The following is a 17145-nucleotide window of genomic DNA, read 5'->3' on the forward strand; positions in this document are numbered from 1 at the left end:
CCTAAATAAAAATCCTCTTAGTAAATGATAACCAACATAGATAAAGAAACCTATCTTTCAAATAATTTTATGTCATTTCTGTAAAGAACCTTACATTATAGGGTAATTTCTTTTTTAAAAAAAGTATAAGGTATTTGAAAAAGAAACGATAGCTAAGTCATTTTAAGTAAAATTCTAATTCTGAAAGAAAACTCTTTGTTCTCTGAACATTTCAAAATCAAATATGAAAACCTGACATCCTCAATACATCATCTGTTCATGTAGTAAATACTCCCTGCTTTAGCAACTTTTAAATTTTTATTGTATTAAAAACTATTACTTATCCTTGTTTTGTAGAATAATTATTTTAGCACAGTAAGCATCAAGTAAGCAAGGACCACTGTGAAGTGTGGCTTAAGAGAACATAAAAGACAGATATGATACAACTGGAAAAATTTTTTTTGTTGTTAGTTTTATGTACTTTCAAGCTATTTCAGGCTTGGATAAACATAAGCGAAATTTAAAAGTATCACTGAAGAACTTAATTGTGTATGTAGTAATATAGTGTAGAAAACAGTTTGCTTTTCCCAAAGTAGTATTTAATCATGATAAACTTAAAGTACTTACTCTAAAAGAGGTGGAAGTATTTCACAATTCAAAACAAAATCTCTGCATTCTGCATTGTCACCAGCAATATTACCAAGTGCCCAAACAGCCTTAGAAAAATAAGAAAAAAAGATTCTTTTATGGCAAGATCTTAAATAAGATGCTCTCCCTTAAGAATGAGATTTTAGTGTAAAAGGAAAAAAGTGATAGTTTTCAAGATGTTAAAACAAAACATGCTAGTAGGAAACAAGAAAGGAAAACTTTAAAAGTACCTTTAATAATATTTTTAGTCAAATTGAAGCATAGGGCATTTAAAAACTTTTTCTTACATGCTAGTGAAATGTTTATTCTGTTCAACAAAGAGATAGTTTGTCTACTCTGAATCTACATGGAGAGACAAAATAGAGTTGACCCTTGAACAATGACCAGGTGAGGGGCACTAAGCCCTGCACAGTCGAGAATCCATGTATAACTTTACAGTTGGCCCTCCTTATCCAAGGTTCTGCATTTTCAGATTCAACCAACCTCAGACTGCACAGTACTGTAGTACGTATTTATTACAAAAAATCCATGTGGAAGTGAACCGCGCAGTTCAAACCTGTTGTTGTTCAAGGGTCAACTGTATATCTATATTTAGTGAATCTTCCAATTCCCTATGCTAGAGGTTTGCTCCTATGCCAAGGAATCCACTCACTGGGAAGGGACTGACTTGTAAAAGAAAAAAGGAAGGACAGACAAAGCATAGAAAAGGAAGGTAAAGCTAATGTGAGAATTGGCTTGAATTGATGCTTGAAAATAAGTTTAGAGTTAGTCCAGCTTAAATAAATGATAGTAAAAGATTATTCAAATATTAAATTTCAATTAGATGAGAAATTACACAAATGCAAATGATCATTATATTCTAATTTCAAGCTTTTCATATAAGCATGAAAGTAGACATTAAGTTACTTTTTCAATTGGGAAAATTTTATTTTAACATCTAAAATATGCGTTAATATTTTTAACATCTACTCTAGACCTACGCTTATTGTCTATTTTTTTAAGAAAAATTTTTTTAAGTGATGACATTTTGCAACCTGTGAAGTATTTTGTTGGTGGGGATATAAATTCGTTAACATTTTTGGAAGTCTACTTTGAAATATATAATAAGAACTTAAAAATTTTTTGACTGAGTAAAGTCATTTTTCCCTGATGAAATAATCGAGGTACATATATATGTCAAGACATATTAATATTAAGACCGATATATAATGATGTTCATCACAATATTATTAACACTAATAAGCTAGAAATAACTCAAATGTACAACTATTGAGGAACAGATAAATTATGGTACCTACCTGAATGGATAATGAGTAATCAGTAAAATTTTCTTGGAAGAATAATTAATGCCGTATGCAAAGGCTCTCAATACTAGTGTTAAGTGGGAAAAAAATATACACATAAAAATAAAAATATAAACAAACAGATGGAATGGTAGAGAGATCTACAGGTCAATTTGCATGAAAATGATCCAAAACGAAAATATAAAAACATTTGACTTTCTCTGGATGGAACAAATTATATGTGATTAAATTTTCCCTGTTACAACAACTATGAGAAAGTTTAATCTAAAATGGTTCATTCAAAATAATGTGATATATTAAAAAGAAACAATGAAATAATCTACATACATGCAAAGAACAAGGAATCAGACTGGCCCAGGTTTAAAACCTGGTTCAGCCACTCACTGTGACTTTGGGTAAATTACTAACTTTTCTGGGTCTCAGTATGCTCTTTTATAAATGGGAATAGTAATTCCCAATAGCTGAGATCCCATGTTTACAAAACCCAGGATTATGCCTAAAACAGTTCATTCTTCCTTCCTTCTAATTTGACAGTAAATAGAAATTATTGTATTCTAATAAATGTAATGCACAGGCGACTTGGTAAAACTGAATTTCAAACCATAATCGCAAATGGTACTTTCAAGAGAAAGTTAAAATCTAGTAGATATAATAGGTCAAATTAGAAACTTACCTGTTCTTGAACATCTTCATGCTCTGAATTAAGAAGTTTGATAAAAATTGGAACAGCCCCAGTTTCAATCACTACTTTGGTATGTAGAAAAGTTCCAGATGCTATATTAGTTAATGCCCATGCAGCTTCAAACTAAGGAAAAATAAAAGTAGAATAAATGAAAGCACCCAAAAAATGTCAGAAAGGGGAAGAAAGGAAGAAGAGAGGGAGTAAAGACTTAGCTGAACAAGTCGGAGAGAAAGACTGACTTACGATTAATAAGATTTAATGTGAAATCAGATTTGATAGGTAAAAATGCTTTATTTTAAAAAAAGGACTCTTCAATCTGGAAAAATAAGAACTGAGAAGAATATAATAAAAATTTACAAATCATGAGCAATAAATGAACACATCTGAATTTATAATTCATAAAACTCCTAATGTTTACAATTAGGGAGCCAGGTATTCTAAAGCAAGCAGTGTAAAAATAAATGAGACACTACTTAATAGGGTAATAGTATATCTATGGAACTTAGACTCATAAAAGGTATTTTTGTTTCCCTAGGCATCATCTAGTCCTACCCTCCTCACTTAAGAAATAAGAAAATTATAAGTCCAGACATTTAGGTGATTTGTTCAAGGTCAAAGAGTTCATTATTAGCAGATATCTTTTAAAACATGTGCAGGCCAAACAAAATTTGTTTGTGGGTCAATCTGGCATGTAGGCCCCCAGTTTGAGGCCTCTCTATTAGATCAATGTTTTGAACTAGCATATTTCCTATGAACTTGGATAATATGGCACAGCATATAGCTGCCCCAAGAGCATACTGCTGAATTTCATTAGGTTTCAAGTATAATGATTAATAAACACTCAAATCCCCAATATTCTTCCTGAATACTGTATGCTCTCTGCACATGTTATTCTCACAACCTGAAATTAATTTTCCTTTTTTCAGCCCGTTAAACTCTCATTCACCCTCAAGACTAGCCATGCGACACTACTGAACCAAAGCAAACCCAGATAAGTTGCCATGTCCTCTGTGCTCCCAAAGCACTCTGTATATTGTTTTGTTAGCACGAACTGTACTGTGGTATCACAGGTCTGTTTATGTGTTTGTCTCCCCCAACAGAGTGAAGAATTTCTGCAAAAAGGGACAATATCTTACTCAATTTTTTAACTACAATGCCTTATACAATGTATTGCTTAAACTAACACTCAATTTTATTCATTCATATTCACACACTTCTTCTTTCAATCACTTAGAATTAAAGAGCCAAATAATAAACTAGTTATCAGGAGGCTTAGGTTTTAGTCTGGACTCAGAGCTTATGAATAAGGCAAATGGACTAGATCATGATCTCCAGTCCTTTCAGCACTATCACCTAAAGACTCTGAACACTAACTGACAATAAGACTATACTATGGATAAAAGGGTCTTTTCCTCAGACACCCTTGTTGTAAACATTATCAACAATTTTTCAGCATAAAGCTCATGATGGTTAATAGTCACAGGTTCAACACATTCCTTTGCTTATACCTAGATGTGAGGACCTTTCCCAAATTACTCAGATAAGTGGAACACAATTCTAAGTTGTAATTTCAACAACTATTACTCAAATACTAGTAAAAGTCCTCCATGACCAACAAGAGCATTGAGAAATTAGATGTAGGTCTTGTGCAATTCCTGATAGATATAATTCCACCCTGTACACTTGCTTAAGAATATTTATAGCAATGAAAGTCAGGAAGAACGATCTTAAACAGTAAAATACCTGCAAACTTCGGTAATTTACTATTAGTAGCCAATTATTTGGAAGACATCTTAAAATTTTCACTATAGTATAACTGAGAAGCAATGCTCTTTAGGACAAACTTAACTTTGGTCACATTTTAAGTAGATTATAATGATTCGTTCTTTTTTCAAAAAGAGAACTAATCCATCAGATAAAAATGTTTTAAGAGGTACATGAGTTTATACTAAAAAGTTACAACTTTAGTTAGCTAAGAGCCAAAAAAAATTTAACCATTAAATTAACATTTTGGTTTATGGTTTTCTAAAACAAAAGTTATTAAAGGTTGACAACTACAAAATTTTTCTTAACATTAGGAATGATTTTATATATTTTTCCCAAAATTGTTTAATTAAATAACAGTTCCTAGAAAAAATTAGCATTGCAACCTTGACCAAGGCAAGACAAGTAGCGCCACCTTTAATTGCCAAGTATTTACTGAATGCTTACAATATACTCAGTACTGTAGAAGCTGCTTTCACTAGACACATTAATCTTATGTCATTTCTGGAAAAAGATTAAGAAAGTAAGCTACAGAACTCACTTGTAATGTACAATTTTCATTTCTTTCAAGAAATTTCACAAATCTCTGCACAACTCCTGGTTTCTGTATAACTTGATCAATTGGTGGATTAGGTTCTGAAAATTAAAAAATAATTAAGTTATTACATAGACACAAAAACACAATGATCTGGACCCTATGCCAATTAACAGGGCACATAAAATAACTCTTTCCTAGGTTTCACTGATCCAGTTTAAAACCCTTAGCTGGATGTAGCTGAAGAAAATAAACGTTCTCATAATTGCAATGTTTACTGCAAAAAAAAAAACAAAAGCAAATTGTTTTTCATTACCATAATGATAAGAAAATTTTAAAATATTTCCTATACAAATATTTATAATTCATAAATTGAATGCTATTTAGGCGGTCACCTTCACAATATGGGAATATTTCAGTCCAATACTCAAAATACCAATCGAAGGATAATGTGTCTTCTAATTCTTCATAACCATACTCCAATTTCCAGGGATGTCTCTTTCACTATTAACCATGAATTGCCTAATGTCTTTCAGCTAGATAGGTTCTATTTTGTCAGGGTATTATTTATTATTTACAAAAATGCTATTGAACTACCTAGAATTCTTTTCTTTCTTTTTTTTTTTTTTGCGGTACGCGGGCCTCTCACTGTTGTGGCCTCTCCCGTTGCAGAGCACAGGCTCCAGACGCGCAGGCTCAGCGGCCATGGCTCACGGGCCCAGCCACTCCGCGGCATGTGGGATCCTCCCGGACCGGGGCACGAACCCGTGTCCCCTGCATTGGCAGGCGGACTCTCAACCAACGCGCCACCAGAAAAGCCCCTACCTAGAATCTTGATAAATTCCCATGAAATGCTGAGGACTTTTGAGAATCATAAAATCTCTAAGAAATTTTAAAACAAAGACATGTAAATTGAAAACAAAGATATGTTAATTGAAAACAAAGATATTTCTGGGACTTCCCTGGCAGTCCAGAGGTTAAGACTCTGTGCTTCCAATGCAGGGGGCGCATGTTAGATCCCTGGTCGGGGAACTAAGATCCCACATGCCGCGGGGCACAGCCAAAACAAAACAAAGATATTTCAGCTCCCAATAATATAAGTACCAAGAATTCTTTCTCCTCACTTGGCTTCAGCAACAAGTACACTCTTGTGGTTCTCCAGGAACTTCTTCACTGTTGTTCCTTTGGGTTAGTTTTCTCCGTTATCTATTCTCCTCCTAGAAAATTTATTTTTAGGAAATCCCCTCCTAGAAAATCTATTTCTATTTTATTTCTATTTTGCTAATTCAGTTATCACTTATCATTCACAAATCTAACCCCCGTAAATTCTTCTTTCCTAGATTCTGTCCCACATTTTTAAGTGCTTATGGTTACATTTTCCCCCCACAGGTTCTTTAAAATGTAGCATAAACAAAACCAAACTCATAATATCACTATGCTTATTCCTTCCCCTTGCCCTGTACCCACCACACAAATTTGTCTGAGCTATCTGTCCACCTGGTTACACGAGAGAAATCTCATTTCCACTTTTGACTCTTCCTTTTCTTAATTCCTGTTTGAGTATGTTACTGATCATAAATAATGTTTAATCAGTAGAATTAATAAATGAATGATAACCATAAAAGATCTACAAATCCTGCTTGTTTGATATAGAAAAACCTTATTATTAAGTTTTAAGTCAGTTTAAATCTTAGAAATCGTGTTCTCAACTGTTAAGAAAGATTTATTTAGGAATGGACTTCTTGGTAATTCCCTGGCGGTCCAGTGGTTAGGACTCCACGCTTCCGCTGCAGTGTGCATGGGTTCCATTCCTGGTCGGGGAACTAAGATCCCACAAGCTGCATGGTGTGGCAAAAAAAAAAAAAAGAATGGACTTTTTTCTTCCTTTTCTTCTTTTTTCTACAAATCTGCTTTCTAACTTGCTCAAAAATTGGGAGATTTCTGCAAAATTAGTAAAGTTAAAACTATAAAGTTTTGTTTGGGTGTTCTAAATGAAAAGTCTGGATGCTTCAAAATGTAAATTCCAGACCATAGCTTAAACTGTTCTTATAGTTATAAAACATCAACAAGATAAAATAATATATATTATTAATGCCTTTATTCCCATCTTAAAAAAAATCAAAACAAAATAATTAGATTGTGGTTACCATCTTTACCTTCCAGTTTTTTCTCTTTTCCCAAAAGAAAATTCTAAATCTACTTTCCCCTTATTTTTGTACAGGACAAAATTTTGTCTTGCTCTTTTTGAGCAGAGAAGAAAGGGGAGGTTGAGAAACGGAAGTAAGCATAGAAAATTGGTTTTCTAGTTAGAGGGTTGGGAGAAGTGGGTATTGAGACTGTCGGTATTGAGACTACCTGAATATGTAGATAAAGAAATATAGACATAGATACATATATAGATTTAAGAACCCAAATATGACCTCTTCCTGGGGAATTACTTTACAGTTACTTTCATCTAAAAGAAAGCAATTAAAGTATGCTTGGATCATCAAGTAATCTAACAAGTATCATGAACTTTTAACTTTTACATTGATATTATACTGACAGAATAGCCTACCTTATCTTATAAAGGTGACGAACTATTACAGAGAAGACTTAGTCAATATGGCAATGTAAAACATAAGTAAAATAGAGGAATATCTGCTTCAGCACTGAAGACTAATCAAGAGTCATCCACAACAAAAAAGCCTTGGAGAAACAAAACTGGGATTGAACAAAAGAACAATTTGTGATTTACATCTATAAGAGTGGCCATGATAGGGAAGTATATAACAGGTTCTAGCAAAAGGTCACTATCATGACTTAAATCAGAGGAGTTCTATTTCTATTTCAAGCTCCAGTTCTAGTTCTAGCTCCTTCCCCATATTTCCTACAGTGATGGACCAAGGAAAGTTATAGTAAATCTAATGTTCTTCTAGACCCAAAATATTTGGCAGGAACTCACATCAATCAGCAAAAGAAAGTATCTATAATTCCTGACATATGCCCAACCTGGGCAAACATAATCCCACTACAAGAAACAGAAAAATCATTGAATCTATGAAAAAGATACTATATTTTAAAAGATACAGAACACCCTGAGGAATTAGGAATGAAGATAAAATCTTATGACTAAAGAATTCAATAATGGGGAAGTTGTGGTATAAAAACTGGTGGCAAACTCTAATATTCTTAAATACAATTAAATCTAAATTAATTCTGTTAATTGGTTATAACATAATACATATGCCAAAAAGAAATCTTAAAAGAGAATGTGGTAATGTAAAAATTATTGATGTGTTACTATTAATACATTTAACTTATTTTTTTAAATTAACGTTTTAATTTAAAAATATTAATCTGACTAAAAAAAATCCAAATTAAAAAAACAAAAGCTGTGGAATATGGTGAGGAAGAGGAAGCTACTCTTGATTTTATAGGGTCTCCTAACATTGCTAAGCTACTTTTGCTTGGAAGATAAGGGATGGAAAAGGAAAATTAAAGGTACTTATGAAAAAGAACTACAATAAGAAAGCAAAGGTAATAGCCTGTAATCTGTGCTGAACTGAACACAAGATTTCTTTTATTCCTCGTACGTTACTAAATTTTGTCTTTCAGGAAGATACGGCAGCTAGCCAAGGGCAATTTCAAAATCTTATCAGTTCATGTATACAGCTCAATATAATTAGAATTACTAATCCTATAAATTCCATGTATGAAAGACGAGATAGACTAAGGGTTAAATTTTTATTTAATAAGGAATTTTTATAAACTCAATATAAAATTGGATAAATAACATAAATAGGCAAATTATAAAGGTCAATAATAAAAAATATTCAATTTAGGTGCTCAAAAACTGCCACACTATAAGCACTATTATATAACCATCTTTTTCTTTTTAAAAGATAGTTGTGTTGGTAAGAATATAGTGAAATGAATATCTGCACAAACTAAAGATGGGAATGTAAATTAATACACTGTTTATTCCCTTTGACCCACAATTTCACTTTTACAAATTCATACTAAGGAAGCTTTAGGTATACAAGGATTTATGTAGCTTTGCTTATGAAAATCAAAAATTGGTGAATCACTTTGCTATATACCTGAAATTAACACAACATTGTAAATCAACTATACCCCAATATAAAATACAAATTAAATTTTTAAAAGTTTGGAAAAAAAATCTGATTGATTGATTATTCATTTTACAGTCATGCTCTGATGTTTTGCTGCCATTTTAAAAAGATGTCTGAGGGCTTCCCTGGTGGCACAGTGGTTAAGAATCCACCTGCCAATGCGGGGGACACGGGTTCAAGCCCTGGTCCAGGAAAATTCCACATGCCACGGAGTAACTAGGCCCATGCGCCACAACTACTGAAGCCCACTCACCGACAGCCTGTGCTCCACAATAAGAGAAGCCACCTTAGAGAAAAGCCCACACACCACAACGAAGAGTAGCCCCCTGCTCGCTGCAACCCAACACAGCCGAAAATAAATAAATAAATTTAAAAAAATTTGACCACAGATGTATGGGTTTATTTCTAGACTTTCAATTTAAAAAAATAAATAAAATAAAAAAATTTTAAAGTCTGAAAAATATTTCTACAAGAATTTAAAAATATGTTATTTCTAACTTTCTTTCTTGGCAATGGGACCAATTTGGGACTATATTTGCTTCTTTAGATCCTTTTATATTTGCAGATATTCTACAATCAACATGCGTTACTTTGATAATATAATGTTTAAAAAAAAGATGTTATTTAAAAATATATTTTAGAGAAAAATTAAGACCTACTGGCAAAGAAAGTGCCTTAAAATAAAAAAAATATAATAAATAAAACTGTACTACAAATTCTTGTAACATCAAATAAGCATACTGAAAATAATTCTTGCCTTTAGAAAGCAGCTTTCTAAATTTCTGTGTTGCTGTTAGTTGTTGATCAGCATTATTAGAAAAAATCATCTGAACCATATCTGTGGTAATAACTTCTTCCTAAAACACAGAAAATACAATTGTTATTTAAATATTCTGCATTAGTAATGCTGCTGTATCAGCTCTGTAATACTGTTGAAATATAATTTGAAATACGTTTTTGTAATATCTACCTCTGGAATGGGTACAGTGGAACTGATATCCGGATCCTGGATAGGATTTTCTAACATAGATTCATCATTTTTGGGCAAAGAGACATTTCGGCGTTTGAATAACTGTAATAAAGAGAAATAACTTAATATATTGAGCTTTCCATAAAATACTAAATTCCCATAGAATTATATTTTTCCTTTACTGAACAAAACAATAATTTTATCATTCAAAATTCTGAATATTTTAGTATTTGTTAATCATCATACCATAACAAATTTATGAGAAGTTTTGGGGCTAAATTAGCTCTTGTCCTATAGACTGCTGCTTAATCTCAGGTCCAATGTCTAGTAGCATAAGCAGAGTACACATTTATATTTTACAGCACTTGGAAAACCACATATGCCTATACTAAATTATGAGATGTCTAAGAAGAAAATCTTAGCTGAAAAGCAAATCTGTTATATGAGTGAGATAATGTGGTATATTAACAGAGTTGGTATATTAGATTAACAAAGAATAGAGAGCAGCTCTCAGGAAAGAGGACCCTATGCTTATTAACTCAGGAGTGAATATAAAGAAAAAAAACAGAGGAGGAAAGAGACATGGTCAGGTCACTGAGAAAGTTTTTGATAGCTAAATAAATTCTGCTGTTCCTCAGTCTGTACACAGTTCTCTTTCTATTCATTTATTCAAGAGATTTTTTTTTTTGAGTACCTACTGTAATATAGTAGAGACTATGTTAGCTACTACAAATAGGGGAATGACAAATAGTCATATTTCTAAAACAGGCCTTTTTCTACTTTCTTCATCGCTAGTCCCTTTTACACATTAGTTTTAATTCATGTATGTGAGGACCATACCCTCCTAATTATTTATGAATACTTCTAAATTTAGGTATATCCTGGAATGAAAAATATTGAGATGCATTCTTTTAATTTTTCTATTCCTTATGTCACATATGTAAAGTTCAAACAGAGAAGGCTAAGAGGTCTGCCTGATAGACTATAGGAGGAACAGTATGAATAGCATAGGAAAACGATTATAATTAATTTAGGGGCAAGAGCTATGAAAATCATAAAGCAACAAATGAATACAATTAATGTTTTTTTAGGGGGCAAATTTTACAGTGACAAGTAGAAGTGATCTAAATAGGCTCAAGAGTAAAAATTTCTTAGCACTGGAGCAGAAATATTAATGTAAAAGGTTTATCAATGGAACAGAAAAGCCATTCTTGTCGGTGATTAAAAATAGCACAGGATTCTGATTCGTGAATTTGCTAATATTATTACTGGAGCCTAATAAATTAAAAAATATATTTACCCATAATCACTTTCCTAAAACATTTTTTTCATTTAAAATTATCTAAAGATCAGCAGCAATAATACTACTTCTAAACTCTTTATATAATGTTTTTATGTTAACACAATTAAACATTTTAAAACACCTACCTGTTCTTCCCTTTTTTGTTTTCGAAGCTGTATTCCTTCTTCTTCTCTTCGTCTACGCATCTCTTGGGGATTTAGGGCTTTATTCTTATAACTTTTCATTCTATAGTTATCTTTCCCTGGACTAGCCATGGCATCTTAAGATTAGGAGAGAAGAAAACAGATAGTGATAACTCTCAAAACAACACAAGATGTTTACTCTAGGGCAATTAAATTCAGGCTCATGGATTAAATAGACCAACAAAACCCATTCTGAAAATTATGTACAAAGAATACATTTCCTCACTGCCATATCAAAATTGGAGCAAAATGACCAAATATTTTAGAACTTAACTATCAAATAATAGATTTTGGTCTAAACACAAAGTCATTACCCTAATTTCACTGATTCTGAGATGCACTCCCCCATCCCTGGTATTTTAAAGTTTCTGTAAGTGAGATGCATCTTAAAATTACTGTCAGCCAGGAACTAATCATGAAATAGTTGGGTAAAAAACTTCTAAATTACAGCTTATGGAAAGATCAAGAAATAACCAGCAATGAATTGTCTTATTTTCAATAAAATATGGTATCAGGCTTCAGTAAGCACACCTCACATATTTATTGGGGTCTGTCTTCTTTCATTTACTTAAGGCACTGCCTAAAGAACTAAAGCCACACAGGTCATGACCTGAGTTATGACTGCCTTACCAGTTTTCAGTACTAGAGTATAATTAGTTCTTTTAAAATACTGAAATACTTCTATTTTTTTTTAAGTAGTTTTATTATAAATGTTTTTTAAAAATTAACATTTATATAAACATTTTTATAAGTATATTTAAAATATATATTTTATATAAATATAAAACTGTATATTTGAATATATATAATAGTTTTAGAAAAAGAATTATAAACACTTCTTAGTATTACATTAATATTTTGGTATTATTGGAAACAAATACAAAATTACTAATACTATAACCTATCCTGCATTTACACATAAAAAAAAATCAGTCTAAAGCAGGGTTTCAATTTGAATTTAATATGAGAGATAATTAATGCCTATCTAGAATGTTATTCTGATAAATTCTGATGACATACCCATGTATAGCCAGAGAGAATGCTGTAATCAATTAGCACTTATGAAGTAAACAGTAGAGAAGGAGAGATGAGCATTTATATGCCATCCCTGATATAGAAGAGCTAGATTAATGAAATGACAAATTATATTTTAAGTAGTAAAGTACACTAAAACATAAGCATTAAATCCTGCGAGAGCACAGAAGACACAGAAACTAACTGTGCCTTAGGGAGTTCTGAAAGATTTCCCAGTTATCCTGTCTTAAAGGATGAGCAAGAATTTGCCAGGGAAGTGGATGAAAGGGGAAAAGGAAGGGAACAAGTATTTCAGACAGAGGGAATATATGTAAACACAGAATTCATGAAGAAGCCTGGCATAAACATGGAACAGTAAGAAATCAAGTGTACCTGAACAAGAGGATGCATGGGAGAAGGGGCAGGAGATAAAGCTGGAAAAGTAGGTAAGAAAACATATGCTTCCTGCAATCTGGTTGAGAAATCTGGACTTGATCCCAAGGAATAGAATTAAAGAAATTAAAGTGAAGGTTGTTTCAAGCTTTGATGATAAAGACCTAAACTAAATTAGTAGCTGCGATGAAAAATATAGAAGACAGATTGATTCCAGAAACATTTCAGAAATTGATTCAATAAGAATTAGAGGCCAAATGAATGTAAGGAATATGCGGTAAGGAAGAAAAAGGAGTTGAGGATGACTCCATGGTTTTTAGTGTGAGCCATTTCAGTATAAGGACAAAATAACCCAAAATATGGAATACCGATAGAGGAACAGAGTGGTAGTTTTGTTTTCTTGCCTCCATGTTTTTGAGATGAAAATAATGAATTCAATTGTTTTACTTTTCATTTACATACAGCAAAAATCACTCTTTCAGAACTATGAATTTGACAAAATGCACAGGCATATAACCAACACAGTAAGATACAGAACAGCTTCATAACTCCCCCCAAAACTTCCTCACGCTGCTCCTATTAGTCCTTCTCCCACTCTTAAAACCTGACAACCACTGATTTGTTTTCTACTTCCATAGATCTGCCTTTTCCTATTTCCACATACATGAAATAATAACAGTATGTAGTCTTAATTGGCTTCTTTCATTTATCATAGTGCATCTATAAGTTATCCATGTTGTTGGCATGTATCAATAGATTATTCCTCCTTATCGTTAAGTAATATTCTATTGTACAGATATACCACAGTTTATCCATTCATTAACTGAAGGACATTTAGGTTGTTTCTAGTTTAGGGCAGTTACGAATAAATCTGTTATAAACATTCATGTACAGGTTTTTGTGTAAAAGTAAGTTTTCATTTCTCTCAGGTAAGTACCTAGGAGTAGGACTGATGAATAATACGACAAGCGTATGCTTCCCATTTTATAAGAAACTGCCAAACTAGAAAGTAACTATAACATTTTGCGTTCCCATTAGCAACATATAAGAGTTCCTGTTACTCTGTATCCTGGCTATACCCTTGGTATTGTTAGAATTTTGTTATTGTTAATTGTAGCCATTCTAATGGTATACAGTGACTTTTAATTTTAAATGTGTTAAATTTACAGTACATAGGGCACAAACAGAGGGTTTTTATTTATGGATGGTTAAAAATATGAGTCAAAACTCAGGAAAAGAGTGCTGAATGATAATCCAAGAGCATTAGAGCTATAAAAGAAAGATGCCCAAAGGAGAAATCTTAAGGATATTAACATTTCAGTGGAAAATGGAAAGAGCAAAGGAAACCAAAAATAAATAGGAGGATCAGAAGAAAATAAGAGTAATGAAAAAGAAGGGAATTCAAAAGATAAAGGAGTATTTCAGTTGTAGTAGCACTAAAAACAGGTCACCCAATTTGTTCATTCATTGATTTATCCAGCAAATTTAAGTGCCTACAATAAGCCAAGTACCATAGGAAGGAAGCAGTAGATTTGATAATTAGGTCACTGGTAAAGATATTGAGAGAAATTTCATTAGTGGTAGAGCTAAAGGTTGAATAGAATGGGCTGAGGACTTCACAAGGATTTAAAACTTTGTGCCTCTGAACTTTTATTATTAACTTTCTTAATAATAACAATGTTTAGCATTATTCTCTACTTCATATATAAAAATTCTGTCACAGTAATAAAAGCTTAGGCTCTTGGAAGGGAAAAACAGAGATAAGAGTTCATGACAGAGCAAACTGGGCTTCAACATTAGTTGCTGAATTATGTTCAACAGTATAAAATATCTTAGCAAAATGAAATGTTTGCAGCAATAAACCTCTTTAATATGCTTACCACCTATACATTAGGCATCTTCTAGGCCACTGGCCTCTTAACTTTTTGATCACATATCCTATGTACACAAAATACGTTTGGGAATTCCATGTACACAAAATACATTTGGGAATTCATCCTCAATATGTTTATTTATATACATGTATTATTAGCTTAATAAACTATCCCATTATAAATTCACAGATAGAAAATTTCTTTAAAAAACAGAGTAGTTTTAAAAGGTAAACAAACAGAAGTTCTAATATTTTCTCTCCACATCTGATTGAATCACCTTGTGCCTCCCAACACGCAGCAGACACTACTCCTTAATACCATCAGTCTAGGCAATGACATTAAAACCTTTCAATATAAATGTTAACCAAATAAAATCTAGCCCCAACAACCCATACATCACTTGTTCCTTTTTCTTCTGTAGTACTAACTTCTTGTCTCTTATTTAACATCCGCATCCTCACTGCAGTTGCTTCAAAGGGGATGTAAAGTTCAAGGAAAATGATCTTTAAAGGGGCCTCACCCAACGGGATTGTTTCTTTCTCTGGATTATAGCTTAAAAGACTACTGTACTTCAAAGGTTGCTGTCTCATACAAGTTATTTTAAATATAAGAAATGCTATTCAAACACTGTAAACACTGTAAAGTTGCCAGAGGAATTTTTTTTCAGTCATAAGCATATTTTTTCACTCTGCTCTTTGAAAAACTGCTTACGTTGGGCAACAACTGGAATCCGAACTTTTTCTAATATATATTAACGGAATTTCTTGTCTCCATAAAGCCTCCATTTCCAGGGGCTGGGGTGGCTGTTAGTAAGATTACAAGATCAGTACAAATGGGAAAGTGCACCAACCAGAAGATCTAAAGGACAAGAGGGAAAGTCACTTTATTACCAAGAGGGAAAGTCACTTTATTACAAAATAAATCACTGAATGTTGTAATTAAGAGACCTCAAATCAGAAGGCTTTAAAAAATGTGTTAAAAAAGCCGAAGAGTTAATGCCCATGTCATATTCTTTTGAAGTATCACTATCCCGTTTAACAGCTTTCAACTCCTTTCATCTCTTATGCATTATCGAGGAGACACGATTAAATTTTCATCTTGGAAGTGAGCTGGCCGACTACTAGAGAGAAGCATCTAAGCCACGCTCGCCCGCGTCAGGACTGAGCCCTACCTGGCACCTGCATCCAGGTGGAGGGCAGCTCGTGGAGGTAGAGGGTGCGACCTAACATGTGTAGGCCCCTGGGACCGAACCTGCCTTATTCTGGACACGGTGAAACTTCTAATAAGCTGAGCCGCGGGACAGACTGCTGAGCCCCAGACGTGACAGGCAACGTTTGACAAGACCATGTACCAAAAAAAGGAACTACCGAGAAACAGTGGAGCAGACTGGCGAGAGGATGAGATCCTCTGCCTGAAGCTCCTTCAGAGGACCAGCCCGGCTCTCGGAGAGGCTCAGTGCTCCCCGCGACTTCGCCTCCTCAAGAGAAAGGTCCGGCTGCCACGCCCCCGCCACCGCTCTCTCCCTCTGGGGAAGCTGAGAAAATCCCGGCTTGGCCTGGTACTGAACCCTTTGTAGGGGAAGGGGTCGATCAAAACAGTGGCCTCAGGAACTAGCAGCTCCCAAAGGGACCAAACCCGAGGCTCACCCAACCTGTCCAGTGTCACTCCTACTTACCTATTAATGTGGCACTATCCGGCGCTCTGACTTTCCAGTCCCCAGCTGCGGCGTCTGCTGCGGTAACAGCGGGGTCACCACTCCGCCCCTAGCGATGAGTCTAGAGACCAGGCTCGCAACTCAAGATGGCGGCTTCCTGCGCCCCTCACCCGAGACCCCAAGGCTCGCCTCCCAGAAGCCCTTGCACGCGGCGGCGGCGGCACTGACCAGCAGAGGGGGCGGAGAGAAACGGACGCCCCAGCGGCACCCACCGGTGGGGGAGCCGGCTTCTGCCCGGACTCCGGGATTTTAACCCGGCGCGGTTGCTGTTGCAGGAGTGTGTCCTACTGCCCTAGTCCTCCGTGCCAGCTCTCAGTCTTTCATTCACTCATTCGTTGGTTTGCTCACCCATCCATCCATCCACCCATTCATTTGTTCATTTTACAACGTGGTATATTGATGGAGGGCATAATCTGTGCCAGGCATTGTTTGATATTGGAGGTACAACAGTGTACACAACGGATAAAAATCTTAACCTCATGGAGCTTTATTTCCTTCCTTCCTACACTCTCTGCTCATTTGTTTCAAGCGTTTCAGTTAGCTATTTATTTAAATTTTTGGATTCTGTAACATCTGTGGATTTTTTGACAAAAAAGTAGTCAGTGATATATGAAATAAATAACTCCAGATAAAGTACTCTAAATTATTATAACATATATATAGCCTTG

General features: G+C 34.1%; 1 protein-coding gene across 1 annotated transcript in view; it reads right to left on the reverse strand.

Annotated features, from left to right (window-relative positions):
• KPNA5 (karyopherin subunit alpha 5) overlaps positions 1 to 16601 on the reverse strand; it is a 39161-nt gene extending 22560 nt beyond the window's left edge. The window contains exons 1-7 of the mRNA XM_082633931.1: positions 16439 to 16601; positions 11426 to 11559; positions 9998 to 10099; positions 9785 to 9884; positions 4919 to 5013; positions 2605 to 2736; positions 607 to 695 (exon numbers count right to left, since the gene is read on the reverse strand). Of these exons, the coding sequence (XP_082490057.1) occupies positions 607 to 695; positions 2605 to 2736; positions 4919 to 5013; positions 9785 to 9884; positions 9998 to 10099; positions 11426 to 11554 (647 nt within the window). The 5' untranslated portion in view covers positions 11555 to 11559; positions 16439 to 16601. The remainder of the gene's footprint in view (positions 1 to 606; positions 696 to 2604; positions 2737 to 4918; positions 5014 to 9784; positions 9885 to 9997; positions 10100 to 11425; positions 11560 to 16438) is intronic.
• Between the last annotated feature and the right edge of the window lie 544 nt (positions 16602 to 17145).

This window comes from Mesoplodon mirus (assembly GCF_964341445.2).
Source record: "Mesoplodon mirus genome assembly, chromosome: 10".
Lineage (NCBI taxonomy): Eukaryota > Metazoa > Chordata > Mammalia > Artiodactyla > Ziphiidae > Mesoplodon > Mesoplodon mirus.